The 16,049-nt window shown below is 48.2% G+C and overlaps 1 protein-coding gene across 9 annotated transcripts in view; it reads right to left on the reverse strand.

Annotated features, from left to right (window-relative positions):
- Positions 1–16,049, reverse strand: part of PIP5K1C (phosphatidylinositol-4-phosphate 5-kinase type 1 gamma) — an 82,297-nt gene that overhangs the window by 26,894 nt on the left and 39,354 nt on the right. For 6 of the 9 annotated variants that reach the window (XM_030540126.1, XM_030540129.1, XM_030540133.1 and 3 more), the window contains exons 2-5: positions 13,040–13,250; positions 10,783–10,814; positions 3,677–3,769; positions 3,192–3,322 (exon numbers count right to left, since the gene is read on the reverse strand). In XM_030540126.1, the coding sequence (XP_030395986.1) occupies positions 3,192–3,322; positions 3,677–3,769; positions 10,783–10,814; positions 13,040–13,190 (407 nt within the window). In that variant the 5' untranslated portion in view covers positions 13,191–13,250. Of the gene's footprint in view, positions 1–3,191; positions 3,323–3,676; positions 3,770–10,782; positions 10,815–13,039; positions 13,251–13,745; positions 13,752–16,049 lie in introns of those variants that run through there. The other 3 variants (XM_030540128.1, XM_030540131.1, XM_030540130.1) reach the window with 2 other exon arrangements.

The following is a 16,049-nucleotide window of genomic DNA, read 5'->3' on the forward strand; positions in this document are numbered from 1 at the left end:
CATGTCTCGGTAATCGGCCTCTGTAATCTCTTCAAAAGTTTCAGCCAGAGCGTGGGCAATGCACTTGCGCAAGTTTATAGGGAGAGCCACTGTGGTCCTTGTCCCAGTCAGGCTAACACGTCCACGCCACTGTGCCGCGAGGGGTGGGGGGATCATTGCTGCACACAGGCAAGCTGCACAGGGGCCAGGGCGGAATCCGCATTGCTGGAGAAGACCCTCCCGCTCTTCCCAGGTAACCCGCAGCAGCAAGATATCTGGCAGGATAAAATCCTGTGGAAAAGGTAGGGATAGTGTTCCGTGCAGGTCCCCCCCCGGCAGCTCTCTGATTTCCCCAATGCACAGAAACCCCAGTGCAGCCCTGCCTCAAGCAGTTGCCCTTCCCAGGTGAGCCGTGGCAGCGAGATGGCTTCATTAATCACTCATTCCCCATTACTCACCATGTCTTCGCTGCTGTGGCCTCTCTGTGCTATGTTTGCTATGTGTAAAGGATGCTACAAATGAGACTAAAAACTCCTTAACTGTGATTATAAACAATGCAGCCTCTGTAATAAATGTTTCTATTTCTGTTTTTTTTCTAAGTGTCCTTGAATAGTACCAGTAATCCACCATCCCTATCACAGACTGCTGAAAAGCTACAGAACCTGAGGAGGAAACCAAGAAAAAGCAAAGAGGATTTGGTGAAAGCAGTTATGAATCAATCTGCCAGAGAGAGTAAGAGGCTGCAGGACTGGAGAGAAAAAAATTCCGCAGTGGAGGGAAACAGAGAGCAGGAGAAAGGAATTGGCTACGAAGAAAAGCACAAAGTAGCTGATAAGCCTCCTGGCGCGCCAAACGGAGTGTATGCAGTCACTCAGCCATGCAGGCAGAGCACTACCGTGCTGCCCACCCCCCGTACCAAAGCTCTCTCTTCTTGTGCCCCAATGTCAGCTCAAAACCCCCTTCTCCAGCATCCAGGTTCTTACCACCACCAGCTGCCCCCAACACCTGTACGTTCACCTATCAGCCCTGAGAACTACGACCCTTACCCTCTGCACTCAAACCCCATCACCATGCAGCATTTTCATCCTGAAGCGCAGCACTCCAGGCAGGACATATTCAAACCTCTGACTGTACAGTTCAGCACCCTACCCCCCTGTCCTTTTACTTACTGTCTTTTCAATAAATGATTTCTTGGCTTTTAAAACAGTTTTTATTATTGCAGAAAGTGAAAGATACTGTACCCCAAGGAAAAAACAGACACTGCAAATCATTGTAACCACTGCACTTCACTCCCGTGCAAGGCACCAAACATTACTGTTAGCTTTCAGCTCAAATTGCTCCCTTAAGGCATCCCTAATCCTTGTAGCCCTGTGCTGGGCCTCTCTAGTAGCCCTGCTCTCTGGCTGTGCAAATTCAGCATCCAGGCGTTGAACCTCGGAGGTCCATTCCTCACTGAATGTTTCACCCTTCCCTTCACAAATATTATGGAGGGTACAGCATACGGATATAACCGCAGGGATGCTGCTTTCCCCCAAGTCTAGCTTCCCATAAAGACATCTCCAGCGACCCTTTAAACAGCCGAAAGCACACTCCATAGTCATTCTGCACCGGCTCAGCCTGTAGTTGAATCGGTCCTTGCTCCTGTCAAGCTTCCCTGTATACGGTTTCACGAGCCAAGGCATTAACGGGTAAGCGGGGTCTCCAAGGATCACAATGGGCATTTCGACGTCCCCTACTGTGATCTTCCGCTCTGGGAAAAAAGTCCCGGCCTGCAGCTTCCTGAACAGGCCACTGGTCCGAAAGATGCGTGCATCATGCACCTTTCCGGGCCAGCCTGTGTAAATGTCAATGAAACGCCCACAGTGATCCACAAGCGCCTGGAGAACCATAGAGAAATACACCTTCCGATTAATGTACTTGGATGCCAGGTGGGGTGGTGCCAGAATAGGAATATGCGTCCCATCTATCGCCCCTCCACAGTTAGGGAAACCCATTTGTGCAAAGCCATCCGCAATGTTCTGCACGTTCCCCAGAGTCACGGTTCTTCTTAGCAGGATGCAATTAATGGCCCTGCAAACTTGCATCAACATGATTCCAACGGTCGACTTTCCTACTCCAAACTGGTTCGCGACCGATTGGTAGCTGTCTGGAGTTGCCAGCTTCCAGACTGCAATAGCCACCCGCTTCTCCACTGACAGGGCAGCTCTCAATCTCGTGTCCTTGCACCGCAGGGTGGGGGCGAGCTCAGCACACAGTCCCATGAAAGTGGCTTTTCTCATCCAAAAGTTCTGCAGCCATTGCTCGTCATCCCAGACTTGCAGGACGATGTGATCCCACCACTCAGTGCTTGTTTCCCGAGCCCAAAAACGGCGTTTCTACAGTGCTGAGCACGTCTGTTACTGCCACAAGCAATTTATTGTCACACGCATCAGGCGAATCGATATCATCGTTGGACTCCTCACTGTCACTTTGGAGCTGAAGGAATAGCTCAACTGCCAAACGTGATGTGCTGGTGACATTCATCAGCAAAGTCCTCAGCAGCTCAGGCTCCATTTCCCACAGAAATCGCGCTGCAGACTCACAATAGCACCAAACTGCTGGGATGTGAAGCGATGCACCACGGGGCGTTGGGACAGGAAGTGGAATGACCTGCACCCTTCCGTCCCTTCCCACAACCCCCGGCGCCAAAATGGGACGAGGTGCTCTGTGGGATAGCTGCCCACAATGAACCACTCCCAACAGCGCTGCAAATGCTGCAAATGTGGCCACACTGCAGCGCTGGTAGCTGTCAGTGTGGCCACAGTGCAGTGCTGTCCCTACACAGCTGTACGAAGACAGCTGTAACTCCCAGCACTGCACATCTCCAAGTGTAGCCATACCCTCAGAGGGTTTCCTCAGTACAAAGATAACGCAACATCTGGAGGTGAAAATTCCACTTAGGTAGGTTAAAAAGGACAACAATTTTAAAGGCAATGAAAGCTTCAAGGCTAACAAGCCCAGTAAGCAGATATATCACAGCCCATAGTAAATCTAACCCCATCTCTTGAGCTGCAGCACCATGATTTCTAATGCTTCCAGTAATGTGCTGGTAAGAAATAGGTGCACATTTGAAATTCTTTGGGCCCACCTTTCTGCTTAGAGTGAAGCCTCTTTAAATCAGCATGATGAAAGAAACAGCCATCCCCTGCATTTTGTTTCCCTTGTGCACTTACCTGGGGAAGAAAATGCTCTCCACCACATAAAAATCCTGCATCAGGACATCTCTCTCTGGCTTGGAGCTCAGGTTCCCCACCGTGTAACCAATGCCCAGCTGTATGGCCCCCTTCAGAGTGGTCGAAGTGGTCTAGCCGAAGGAAGAGAGCAGTCAGTGCACCTTCATTGTAAGTTACAGCAACAGCCCCCACATAGAGGTAACCCTGCTGCTCTATGATCATGCTGATGTGGGAGGTGTCAGATATTAGCTGCTTTGTAAGAGACCAACACTCTAGACTGCCTCAGCTTTCTATAGAACGATCATTGTAGAATGCTCGTAGCATGTAAGGTCAGCACAATACACTGCAGGGAAATCTAATCACATTGGTTGGCCAATTGCACACCTGTATTTCCCATTTGTTTCTTGATTCTAGTCTATTCTATTCTCAACCTCCCACTTGTATGTGTGACCACCACCCTCCAGAAATCAAGCAAGAGATGAAACCTTTTTGTAGGTAGTTTCGCCGGAAGCATCAACTCCTCGATGACCTATCTTCTTTCCTTGGCCAACTCCAGGCTGTCCTGGTAATGATGGGGCCTGGGAAAAAGAAGTTTTCAGGTCAAAGTGGTGAAGAAAAGCTATGCTAGCGGAAGGAAGAGAAGAGGCACAGTAAGGACTGAGGTGCTGAGGCTACAAGGAATGCAATGGTCTGCATTTATTCCTGTGTAAAGATCTGCAGAGTGCATACAGATGTATTTGGCCCCAGCGAGCTTTAAACACTAAATCATACACCCCTCAGAATGAGAGGAGAGTTGATAGCCAGCAGGTCTGTTTCTCACACACAGGACTGTGGATCTTGACATACTGGGAGGAGGGATGGTCTTGGGTTAAGACACTGGATTGGGACTCAGTTCTAGGTTTGTTTCCCAGCTCCATCAGATTCCTTGCGTAAAAGCCAGAAAGGACCATCCTGATCCTCTGACTTCCTGTATAATGAAGGCCAGCAAACTCCCGCAAAACAATTGATGTCAGTGCCTCGGTCCCCCATTTGTAAAACTGGTGACACTTCCTGTCACGGAGTGTGGGGGAGTCAGGGCCCTGCAACTCCCACTTCCTGCGATTCACCGTGACTCTCAGCAGCCAGTAACACAGAAGGTTTGTTAGACAACAGGAACAGTCCCAAGCAGGGCTTATAGGTACAACCAGGACCCCTCAGTCAGGTCCCTCTGGGGGGCAAGGATCTTGGACCTCTGTCATGGTATAACCCCCACTCTGAACCTTAGCGTCCAAAAGATGGGGTACCAGCATGAATCCCTCTAAGCTTAATTACCAGCTTAGATCTTGTAGTGCTGCCACCAACCAGGACTTGCAGTGCCTGGTACACTCTGGTCCCCCCAAAACCTTCCCAGGGGACCCCAGGACCCAGACCCCCTGGATCTTACACAAGGAAATTAAACCCTTTCCCCCACCGTTGCCTCTCCCAGGCTTTCCCTCCCTGGGTTACCCTGGAAGATCACTGTGATTCAAACTCCTTGAATCTTAAAACAAAGGGAAATGTACCTTCCCCCCTCCTCTTTTCTCTCCCTGTCTCCCACCAATTCCCTGGTGAGTATAGACTCAATTCCCTTGAGCCTCAACAAGGGGAAAAAATCAATCAGGTCTTAAAAAAGAAAAAAGTTTTTAATAAAAGAAAGAAAAAAAGGAAAAGTTGTCTCTGTAATTAAGATGGTAAAGGTTACAGGGTCTTTCAACTTATAGACACTAGAGAGAAGCCTTCCCTCCAGCACAAATACAAATAAAATCCTTCCAGCAAACTACACATTTGCAAATAAAGAAAACAATCAAAAAGACTAAACCGCCTTTGTACTTGTACTTACTATTTGAACAGAAAATTAGAGAGCCTGTAGGTATGTCTGCTTACTGTCAGAACCCAGAGAGAACAACAGACAAAACAACACAAAACAAAGACTTCCCTCCCCCGAGATTTGAAAGTATCTTGTTTTCTGATTGGTCCTCTGGTCAGGTGGTCCAGGTTCACTGCTTGTAACCCTTTACAGGTAAGAGAGACATTAACCCTTAACTATCTGTTTACGACAACCTCACACTTGGGGTTCCCTGCCTCTTCCCAGCCAGCCCAAAACTGAAACTAAAAAACCTCTCCAGCTGGCTCTCTTCCTTTGTCCAGCTTCCTGGGCAAAGGTGTTGACTCCCCCCACCCCCTTCCTGGCTCAGGTACCGTCCCTCACTTAAAGTCATCCCCTGCTTTCCCCTCCCCCATGCAGACAGCCCCAGTAAAACCAGATAACATTCCCAGGTCAGTCCGCCCCGCTCCCTACTGCATCACACTTCCCCACCTCACAAGGTAACGGGAGAATAACTGCATTCACGTTTGTGGGGTGCTCAGGGACCATGGGGATGTGAATCAAATACACCTCTACCTCGATATAACGCTGTCCTTGGGAGCCAAAAAAATCTTACCGTGTTATAGGTGAAACTGCGTTATATCAAACTTGCTTTGATCTTCTGGAGTGCGCAGCCCCCCACCCTCACCCCCGGAGCGCTGCTTTACTGCATTATATTCAAATTTGTGTTATATCGGGTCACATTATATCGGGGTGGAGGTGTACTAGCCAGACTGATCAGTCTTTAAACATCCCACTCAGATAAGTACCAGGCCATTTCGGCTTCAGAGCTCAACGCCAACCCCTTATACTCCATCTGGAAGCCAGCAAGCAGAGTGGATAATGAATCACCAGCGTTGTGCTCATGGGGAGATACTTCACTGAAGCAAGCTGCTGTTTACAATTGATTCACCAAGCCAGGTGAATTGGTGTAATTGTTGCAGTTTCTGCCAACGTGTGTAAAGTGCGGTCTGAGTGCCAACACTAAAACGATGGCTGTCCCCTCTGCTCTTCTGTCCCGTCTCTTTCTACCCAGGCTTTTCTCCACCTGCTCCTTCCAGAATCAGCAGCAGAGCTGTACACATCAAGCCAACTGCACACTGTAAAATTCAAGGCAGTGTTGCTTTGCAGTCCCATCCACCTATAAACAGCTCTGCCTTGAAGTGCTGCTTTAATGACTTTGCAGCTGCCCACTACACACCATGACTGAGAAGCATCACAGGCAGCCACCAACATTCAGTGGACTCACCCCGTACATTTAGGGGGAGAAATCGTGCTAGAGCATTCTGCTTCTGTGAAACCATTAACCACCAACAGCCAGGTCTTTAGACATGACTCATCTAGGCACAATATGCAATGACCCCAGGCAGTCTCTCATGCAGGAACACCACATCAGTGGTATTGGTCTATGCTGCAGCACTTGACGATTTATCAACACCGATGTTTACAATAAAGGAAGAGTGATTCTATTCAGACTGCAGCAAATATTGCAATATTTCCTTCCAATTACCCAAGCTGCTAGAGAGCCTTCTGAACAGGCAACTGGATGCCTTTACTTCTTTCTATAAAGATCTATTTGTCTTGGACATGCCTACAGCAGATTCCAGCCATTCTGACTACCATTACTCCACACGTCGTTAATCTTCCACCCAATGACCTCAAAACTCACTACAAATATGAATTAAACTATTGCAATCCCACCCCATGCTGTGGGTAATTAACCCTATTTTACATACTGACCAAAGTCACACAGCAAGTAAGAGTTGAGGACAGAGGGCAGGGGCTCGACCCCCAGGCCCTTGTTCTAACCATAACAGAGCATTTTCTCTCCCAGAGAGGGCTGGATATTTGTGCAACAAAAGAAGGAGTGAGCCTGTCCAGAAGTTAAATTTCCCACTAGGTGTTGATTTGGGGCTATCGTACTCCCAGAGCCATCGCTTTACATAAAATTATAATTATTGTTAGACATTTAAATAAGGGTCCATCATGGTATCTCAGTGCCCACACCCAATGATCCCCACACCAATCCGTATTACTCAAATCTGACACAGCTGGACCAAACACAAACTGGCTAAACACTGCCCCAGGGGCCAGCACATGGGATCCTCCCTGCTGCCAACTGTGGTGTTTAACTCCAGAAAGCAAGAGCGACTTGGCAAACTATAACCTATCGTAGCTAATGAGTGAGAGAGAGGTGATGCCTGAGATCCATCCCCTATGTAATTAATAATCAGCTCTTCTATTGTGCTTAGTAACATCTAGTTTTTACATAGTGCTCTTCATCAGATCTCAAGGCATTTTACAAAAGAGGTCAACATCATCCCCATTTTACAGATGGGAAACTGAAGCACAGGGAGGGGAAGGGGTTTGCCCAAGATCTTCCAGCAGGCTAGTGGTGGCATCAGGAATTGAGAACCCAGGTCTGCTGAGTCTGTCCAGTGCTCTACCCCCCTGACCACACTGACACACATTCAGGACTTTTCAAATGCACCTAGAAACCAATCAATGGCGCACTGGGGGAGATACACACACAATAGCCCCCCTCACCCAAGACATTTATAGCAGCTTTTATCAGATTGGTTTTATTCTACAACCACTAAATCTGCACAATATTACAAAACAGTTAGCAAAGGGAGAAAAATTAAAGCATAAACAAGAGTGAGATGGATTTTAAGGTGAGATTTCAAAGAGTTCATACAGCGCACACACTCAGTAGCAGCTCTCAGAGCTGCAGAGCAGCCTCTTGTACCAAGAGCAGTGGGATTATCGAAAGGTACAGAGACAATTGGTAGGTGAGTAGTTGTGATGCAGTAGGGACTGTCTGTGTGGGGAGTGGGAGAGCAGGGGAGGACTTTAGGGGATGGACGATGCCAGGGCCTGTAACCTGAGCTAGGTAAGGGAGGGGAAAGGTCAACACCTTTGCCCGGGAAGGGGACAAAGGAAGGGAGTGGCAGGAGGGAAGCAGTTTGAGTTTGGGCTTGGGGCTGTGTGGGCGGAATTCAGGGTATCCTAGCTAGGATCCAAGCACCCTGAAAGCCCAGAAGGACTCGGTGGAGGGCTCCTGACTGTGCCAGCAAGCTGTGCGGTAACCTGTGTTCCTGTTGTCCAATAAACCTTCTGTTTTACTGGCTGGCTAAGAGTCACTGTGCGTCCCAGGAAGAGGGGTGCAGGACCGGACTCCCCCACACTCCGTGACAGTAGTGCCACTGAGTGTGGGGGGGCGGTGGGAAGAAGGGGAGGACGGCAAAAGAGATGCTCTATTTGCATAGCTTATATGTATCACAGGCTGTTAAAGCCATAAATATACTTTATAAAGTTTTTGCTCTTATCAGAGCTTCATTCTCAGGGAAACACCAGCCAGAGCCAAGAGCTTACTCAGATTCTACAACCAGTGCCAAAAACTGAACTGCGTGAGCACAGCAGCAGAGAGAGGGTGGGACTGGGAGCTACAATGGGTAGCATTGCCTAGAAATCTGGTAACTGAAGTAGCAAACTGAATAAATATTTAAAGGCCTGATTTTCAGATGAGCACCTGCAGCTTCCATTGACTATCTGGAGGATGGGGTCTGAAAATCAGGCTCTCAATACATGTACACACAAGTTTAGTGTCAGTTCCGAATTTTATCAGCAGCTTTCCCCATTTTCGATTTAGATTTGCGTGCTGTTTAGTGAAGCACAATTTACTGGGTTTTCTACTCTAATAAAGACAGAAAATGTGCTTTGCTTGGAGAGGTAACTTGCTTTTCCACCTGAGCGTTAAATACTTAGATGGGGGCCAGTTTCAATAGATACATTTCATAGATTATTAGGGTTGGAAGGGACCTCAAGAGATCCAGGCAGAACCAATCCCCAAATGGCCCCCTCAAGGTTTGAACTCACAACCCTGGGTTTAGCAGGCCAATGCTCAAATCACTGAGCTATCCTCCCCCCCAGGAGCTTGAGTTGCTCAGGACTGGTGAAGCTTTGACCAGAAGGCCAGGGATTTAGTTTTGGCCTGCATTGGTAGCAAAGTGCTTACATGGCTTTCATCACTGTAGTAGCAAAATCCTTAAGACTATCTTCTCAAAACCCCTGAGAGGTAGGGACGTTTCATTTCCACTGCACCGTTCGGAGGGATAGCTCGGTGGTTTGAGCGCTGGCCTGCTAAACCTAGGGTTGTGAGTTCAATCTGTGAGGAATTTAGGGAATTGGGGTAAAAGTCTGTCTGGGGAGTAGTCCTGTTCTGAGCAGAGGGTTGGACTAGATGACCTCCTGAGGTCCCTTCCAACTCTGATATTCAATGAAATAGATTAAGTGACTTGTCTAAGGTCATACAGAAAGGTTGTGGCAGAGGCAGGAATCGAATTTTGATCTCGAGTCCCAACTCAGAGCCCAGTGGAGAGCAATGGAGTACTTGTGAGATGGCCCACCTCAGATATCTATATCTATATATATATATATATCACACACACACACACACACACACACACAGGCTGAAAGCCTGTGCTATCAAAGTCATATTGTAAAAAAGCCAAAAAATGTCCAAGAAGTTAAAAATTGGACGCTAACAGTCTGTGAATCCCAGTGATTGAACCTGCTGAACTGTGGCGGTTGGGCACAGAAATCCATCTGTGCGCTTTCCCCACATACAACCAATGAAATTGTTGCATGAAAATTATCTGTAGAGTAAGGGTGGTGATGGGTTGAGATTCTGCTGTTATTACAAAGGTCTAGGATCCTTGACTTGGCACATATACATGTGGCTAAAAGTGGCTTACTGTAGCTAAAAGCCCATGCTCTCACACAGCTGTAATTTGTAGAGCCAAAATAGCTGAGAACTTGAACTGATCAGTAACAAATCCCAGTGATGATTCAATCTGCTGATACTCTAAATCAGGGGCCCCCAATGCGGTGCCTACGGGCGCCAGGGCGCCCGCGTCCTGGCCAGTGGTGGAGCATTTGCCGAAATGCCCCCGAATTTCTGCAGCATTTCGGTGGCAATGCCTCTCGATGACGCCGCTTGCTGCCGACAAGTGACATCATCAAGAGGTGTCGCTGCCAAAATGCCGCAGAAATTCAGTGGCATTTTGGTGGGTGCTCCACCACTGCCACAGTCCTTCGTCTGGCGCCCGCCAGATGAAAAGGTTGGGGACCACTGCTCTAAATAAAAAGAATTCTCAGCCATGCTTGTAACAATTTCCAGTGCTCCATACTGACTCAAAAAAACCGAGGAGTCCTTGTGAACCCACTTCATCAGATGCATGAAGTGAAAAATACAGGAGCAGGTATAAATACATGAAAGGACATTCTAGCCTTCAGAGTGAGAATCCCTGAATATTACATAGATTAATTGGTGGGTCTCAGTCCAGTTCCAAATGGTCGTATCAACATCACAAAATCCATCACCATAATTTGCCCTATCACTGCCAGTCAGCAGATAGAAGGGCTGAATGGATCATGAAAAATACCCTCTCCAGATGTGATCACTATAGGTCAAAAACACTCCGTCCCCCAATGCCTTGCCCTGCTTCCAGTCATGCTGTAGGAAGCTAGAGGACCTCATTCTCCTAGGCTGCCAACCTGGCACCTTCATCAACACCAAGATTTACTTAAAAAACCATGAATCTTCCACCTTGCACACTCCTCCATTTCAACTGTGTGCCATAAAAGCTCTATTTGTGTTCTCTCCCCCTCTCTGCAGAAGGTTTTAAACAGCGGTATGCAACTCACCTCAGTGAGGGCCATCTTCTTCAGTGCCAGACCTGAGGAGAGAAGAACAGGAGGTCAGTAGGAGGATGGTCACAGGCTCTTTGCATGTGCATTTATCCCAACAGCTGATGAGTCAAGCAAATGGCCAGAAAAAAAAAGGCAGTAATTTTTTGCCCAGCTTTCATTTCTGCAAGTGCAGGGGTTCCAAGTTAAACAACAAGCCTGGACAACTTGGCTTTTAGAAGGTCATAGGGTGCTTATGTCTTCTTTCTTGGCTGTTGGTGGTGTTTTTACTCTAAAAATGTTACAGAGTTGACATAATTTTCCCCTACTTCTTGCTGCTCCTGCAGTAATGGGACTGTGCTACACTCAAGAATTATTTAATTAAAGCCCAAAGAGGAGTGCTCTCTTCTAGTCACTCAACAAGAGGAAAGACTGGTATGAACTGAGCCCCAGATTTACTTAAAGAACCCCAAGCCCATTAATGCATTAGCTTTCACAGCACCCTGGCGAGGAAAAAAGTCTTATTCCCATTTTACAGACAAGGAACTGAGGCCCAGATTAAATGACTTGCCTAAAGTCACACAGAAAGGCAAAGTCTGAGCACGTCCCACTAGCACCTTAACACAAGCCTGTCCTTTTCCCACCTTAGCTACAGTCAAACTTTGCAGACTGCGCCACGCATGTTTCTAAATGAGAACAGCCCCCTTTGCTATTTGACCAGAGCACGCTAACAGAACAAGGGGCCATTACAATGGGATAATGCAGCACTACTGAATTTTCATTCAAAGCGTGCGCACACGCACACACATACACAAAACCACGAAAGAGAAAAAACAAACCTAAGCAGTTACGTGCACGGTATCAACAGCTCAACCGGCCCTAATTCTAGAGAATTATGGCTTTCATGAAGCTGACCCTGGATGACTTCAAGCATCAGGAGTGGCTCAAAAAGGAGCCCTTTCGGCAATACACCACACCCCCGCAGAGCTGCCCTAAGGGCTTGCAAGTTACGCAAGCAATCCTCTCCTTAAATGGAGAGTTCTGCTGGAAGAGCCAATGTGCTAAATGGCAGGGAAAAGCCCTTTTTAAAAAGAAGAAATAACGATTTCACTGTGAGGCTGCCTAACTAGCGTTACATGCTTCCAGTTACCTGGTTTGAGACACACATAGGCCTTGTACATGCTTCCAGGAACGATAGGATCAGCAGATTATTGAACAATCCTTAATCCTTCTAAATGAAGGATTTCATGTTGCAAAGCAGAACACTGAAATTCATTCTGCACAGAACAAAGGCTTCATACACACACACACCCCCGACTTAACCTGCCCTTGAACCGCCAGGCAGATGTGTAACTGATGCAGCTCCTGCATATTGGCCTAAATGCAGATTTCCTACAGTCTAAGGGAGTAGCTGTTTCAGCAAGGCAGGAGGAGCAAGAGGATATTTCTGTCCAAGAGCAGTGCAGGCCAAGGGAGCCAGCGCTGTTGATCAGCCTTTCCCATTTGGTCAGACATTATGGAACTAAAACAGCTTGACCCAAAAGCCCTTCAGAAACAGAGGGGATGCTCTCAGTAAGTTGGGATGTGCCATGCCTACCCTTCTTGAAGAGCCCAGAGAGATTCAACCAAGTGGCTGTACGACAAGATCTGGTTCAAAATTAGTATCAACAAGAACAGAGATTAACAGGAACATCCTAATATGGTGCTGATGTCACAACAATGCATTTACAGGGTCCTATGACAAGGGCACCTTTCCCTTACATTTCAGGAAACAGATCTAACAACAGAAAGAAAAGTCCTTCCTGCTGCCCACCGGGGGCTGGGCCCTTTCTGAACAGATGCTAGAACAGGGGTGGGCAAACTTTTTGGCCTGAGGGCCAGATGGGGGTTCCGAAACTGTACGGAGGGCCAGGCAGGGAAGGCTGTGCCTCCCCAAACAGCCTGGCCCGCTCAGAACCCGCCCCCTATCCAACACCTCCCCCCTCAGCTACTTGTCCCCTGACCACCTGCTACTGGGAACCCCTACCCGTGACCACTCCCTCCTGGGATCCCACCCTCTATCTGCCCCCCGCTCCCTGTCCCCTGACTGCTCCACCCCCTATCCACACCCCTGCCAGACCACCTGGGACTCCCATGCCTATCCAACCCCCCGTTCCTCATCCCCCGACTGCTCCCCCCTCACAACCTCTGCCCCATCCAACTGCTCCCTATCCCCTGACTGCCCTCTACGGGCCTCCTGCCCCTTATCCAAACCCCCCTCTCCCCACCCCCTTACCATGCCACTCAGAGCAACAGGACTGACAACCGTGCCACCTGGTCGGAGCCAGCCACACCGCAGCACTGTCCAGCAGAAGATCGCAGTGCCACCGCCCAGAGCACTGGCAGCATGGCAAGCTGAGGCGGCAGGATGGTCCCACGGGCCACATCTAGCCTGTAGTTTTCCCAACTCTGTGCTAGAAGATGATCTCATTTGTTTTTAAATATTCCTGTTGAAGAACAAGCCAAAAAGTTTTACCACTGCATCCACGGCCCAAGATCCACGTGTTAGCAATATGAGGAGACCTGGCATCAACAGGCCAACAGTGGCTTCCACAGAACAGGTCTAGGCACCTTGGTGCTTTGAATGCTGATGGTAGGCTGACCACGCCCGGGGCTCCCCATGTTGCTAGCACAGTTGGAGCTGAACCGGTCATAGGCAGATTGCTCAAGGCAAACAGAACCGCTTATATCAGGGGTCGGCAACCTTTCAGAAGTGGTGTGTCAAGTTTTCATTTATTCACTTTAAGGTTTTCCATGCCAGTAATACATTTTACAGTTACAGGGGCCGGCGGACGGAACCCCAGACTGGCAGCGGGCTGAGTGGGGCCAGCGGCCAGGACCTGGGCTGGCAGGGGCCGGTGGATGGAACCCCAGACCTACAGTGGGGGCCGGCGGATGGAACCCCAGACTGGCAGCGGGTTGAGCTGCTCAACCTGCTCAACCTGCTGCCAGTCTGGGGTTCCATCCGCCGGCCCCTGCCAGTTGGAGTCCCTGCCACCGGCCCCGCTCAGCCCACTGCCGCCCCGGGGTTCCGTTCATCCAGGCCAGCAGCCAGGACCCCAGGCCGGCAGAGGAGCCCCCGGGACCAGTGGCCAGGACCCTGGCTGGCAGGGGGACGGCGGACAGAACGCCAGGCCGGCAGCAGAGTGCCATAGGTTGCCGACCCGTGGCTTGTATCTTATTCAAGTGCAACAGGTAAATGACTAGTAGGAAGGAGCAAAAAGGCCCTGGATTCCATACCACTGCACTATCTTCAGCAACCGATACTGTTCTTTGCATAAATCGTATCGCTCACTCCCACTTCAGAGCTCCTTGGACTAACCTCCGCTAGGATGACGAGCAATCAGAAAATCCTTTCACAACCTTTCTAGGTCACAACATGGTCATGTGCCTGTGCTGCTTATCCCGACCATAAGTTCCTCAGGACAAGGCCCCTCTTCTCAATGCCAACAAACATGCCATCTACTTGAAGGCATGATTCAAAGGGTCAGATTCTGCTCCCAGTTACACCGGCGTAGCCTTGTTGAACTCATTGGAGATGCACAGTGTAACAGAGAAGAATCTGAGCCCGAGAGGCTACGTTTTCTATGCTGACTGTATGAAGGTAGAGGCTAAGGCCCCTTTTCCTACAGCTTTGTGTTCCACGGGAGTTAATCTTTCTGCACACTGTCCGAATTCCAGAGCAAGAGATTATCTTTAAATTTTGTGATAATTACCACAAGCTGCTTTAGTGCCTAGCATCTGGAGTGTCTAATGTTGTCTGTGTTCCAAGTGCAGAGTCCCCACTGATTGTCTGGAGTAGGGGTGATCAAACCAACCACCTGGGGCAAGGGATCACGGCTCTTTGGAACATATTTTGTTTCAGGGGACAACAAAAAAACAAAAAGTAGTCTGGGCAGAAACTGAAAGTATTCCATTGGCTACTCAGTGTGCAGTATTAGGCTGTGCTTATCTCTTAAGTAAGCTGACAGATGGCCTGGTGAAAAAAACTGACAACTTTAGCTCCAGGGGTAATATAGCCACAACACAACACTTGGGTTTATGGATGAGCTGGAGCTCTCCTTTAGGAAGTTTTCACACTGAACAAGCTAATTGAAACAGTCTTACTCAATGTAACTTGAGACGTCCATGTTCACATGGCAGAATTTTCAAGACAGCCACTTCATACAAAGGCTACTCCACTGTAACTCCAACTCTCTGCCCGTCTCCATCTCAGCCCTTGTTTTTTGCAATGCATGTTCTGTACATTTGACTGACTTCTTTACAACGTTCAAAGCTGAGAATTCTGATTGCAGCACAATGCAATTCCCATCTCTGTTTGATTTAATCCTTAACCCTTCCCTTTCCTGGCTCTTCCTCTGGCTGCTGTCTCAATTTCTGGTTTTTCCAAAATAAGCACTCCTTGGGGCAAGGACTGGATTTATTTCTGAAAGCACCATGCATATTTACAGAGCTATACAGAGAGATTCTGGGGGCTGGCTTTTTCTACTTTCAGCGTTCATTTATGCTGCAACATCCTTGAAAAATCATGTGTATTTAAACTGAGACTAGACACACTGGAGAGAAATTAGTTGTTTCATTAACAATCAATCAAGCATAAGTTAAACAACCCCATTTATTATTTGCATCCTACTTCACCAACATCAAGGCAAGTCCCAAGGGACGTATCCTCCTTGCAGTCAAGCAACATTCAGATCGATCTGTATACCTATGACACTAACATAAAACTACCAATAAGTGGCCCACAAAACACTAGAAGGACAGGATACAGGCTGAATTTTCAAAGCTACCTATATTGGGTGCCTCAGTCCCTTAAGTTCTATTGGAACTCTCAGCCACAGTTGAAATTTACAGCTGATCTAGTGTATCAGATGTCAAATGTCCCTTTAAAGAGAATCCTGGCACATTCTGGCATTCTAATGAAAAAACTGCAGTTAGATATAAAAGAAGACAGACCGATTTATTTTATTTATAGACTAATCCACTGGGTTTGATTTAGTTAAAGACTAGAATCTATCTCTCTCTATCTCTGTCAATATAAACAAACACCTTAACTGAGGGTATGTCTACATCTACAATTTTGCAGCGCTGGTTGTTACAGCTGTATTAGTACAGCTGTATAGGGCCAGGGCTGCAGAGTGGCCACACTTACAGCAACCAGCGCTGCAAGTGGTGTTAGATGTGGCCACACTGCAGCGCTGTTGGGCGGCTTCAAAGGGGGTTCGGGGAACGCGAGAGCAAACCGG

This window comes from Gopherus evgoodei, chromosome 22 (genome assembly GCF_007399415.2).
Source record: "Gopherus evgoodei ecotype Sinaloan lineage chromosome 22, rGopEvg1_v1.p, whole genome shotgun sequence".
Taxonomy (NCBI): domain Eukaryota; kingdom Metazoa; phylum Chordata; order Testudines; family Testudinidae; genus Gopherus; species Gopherus evgoodei.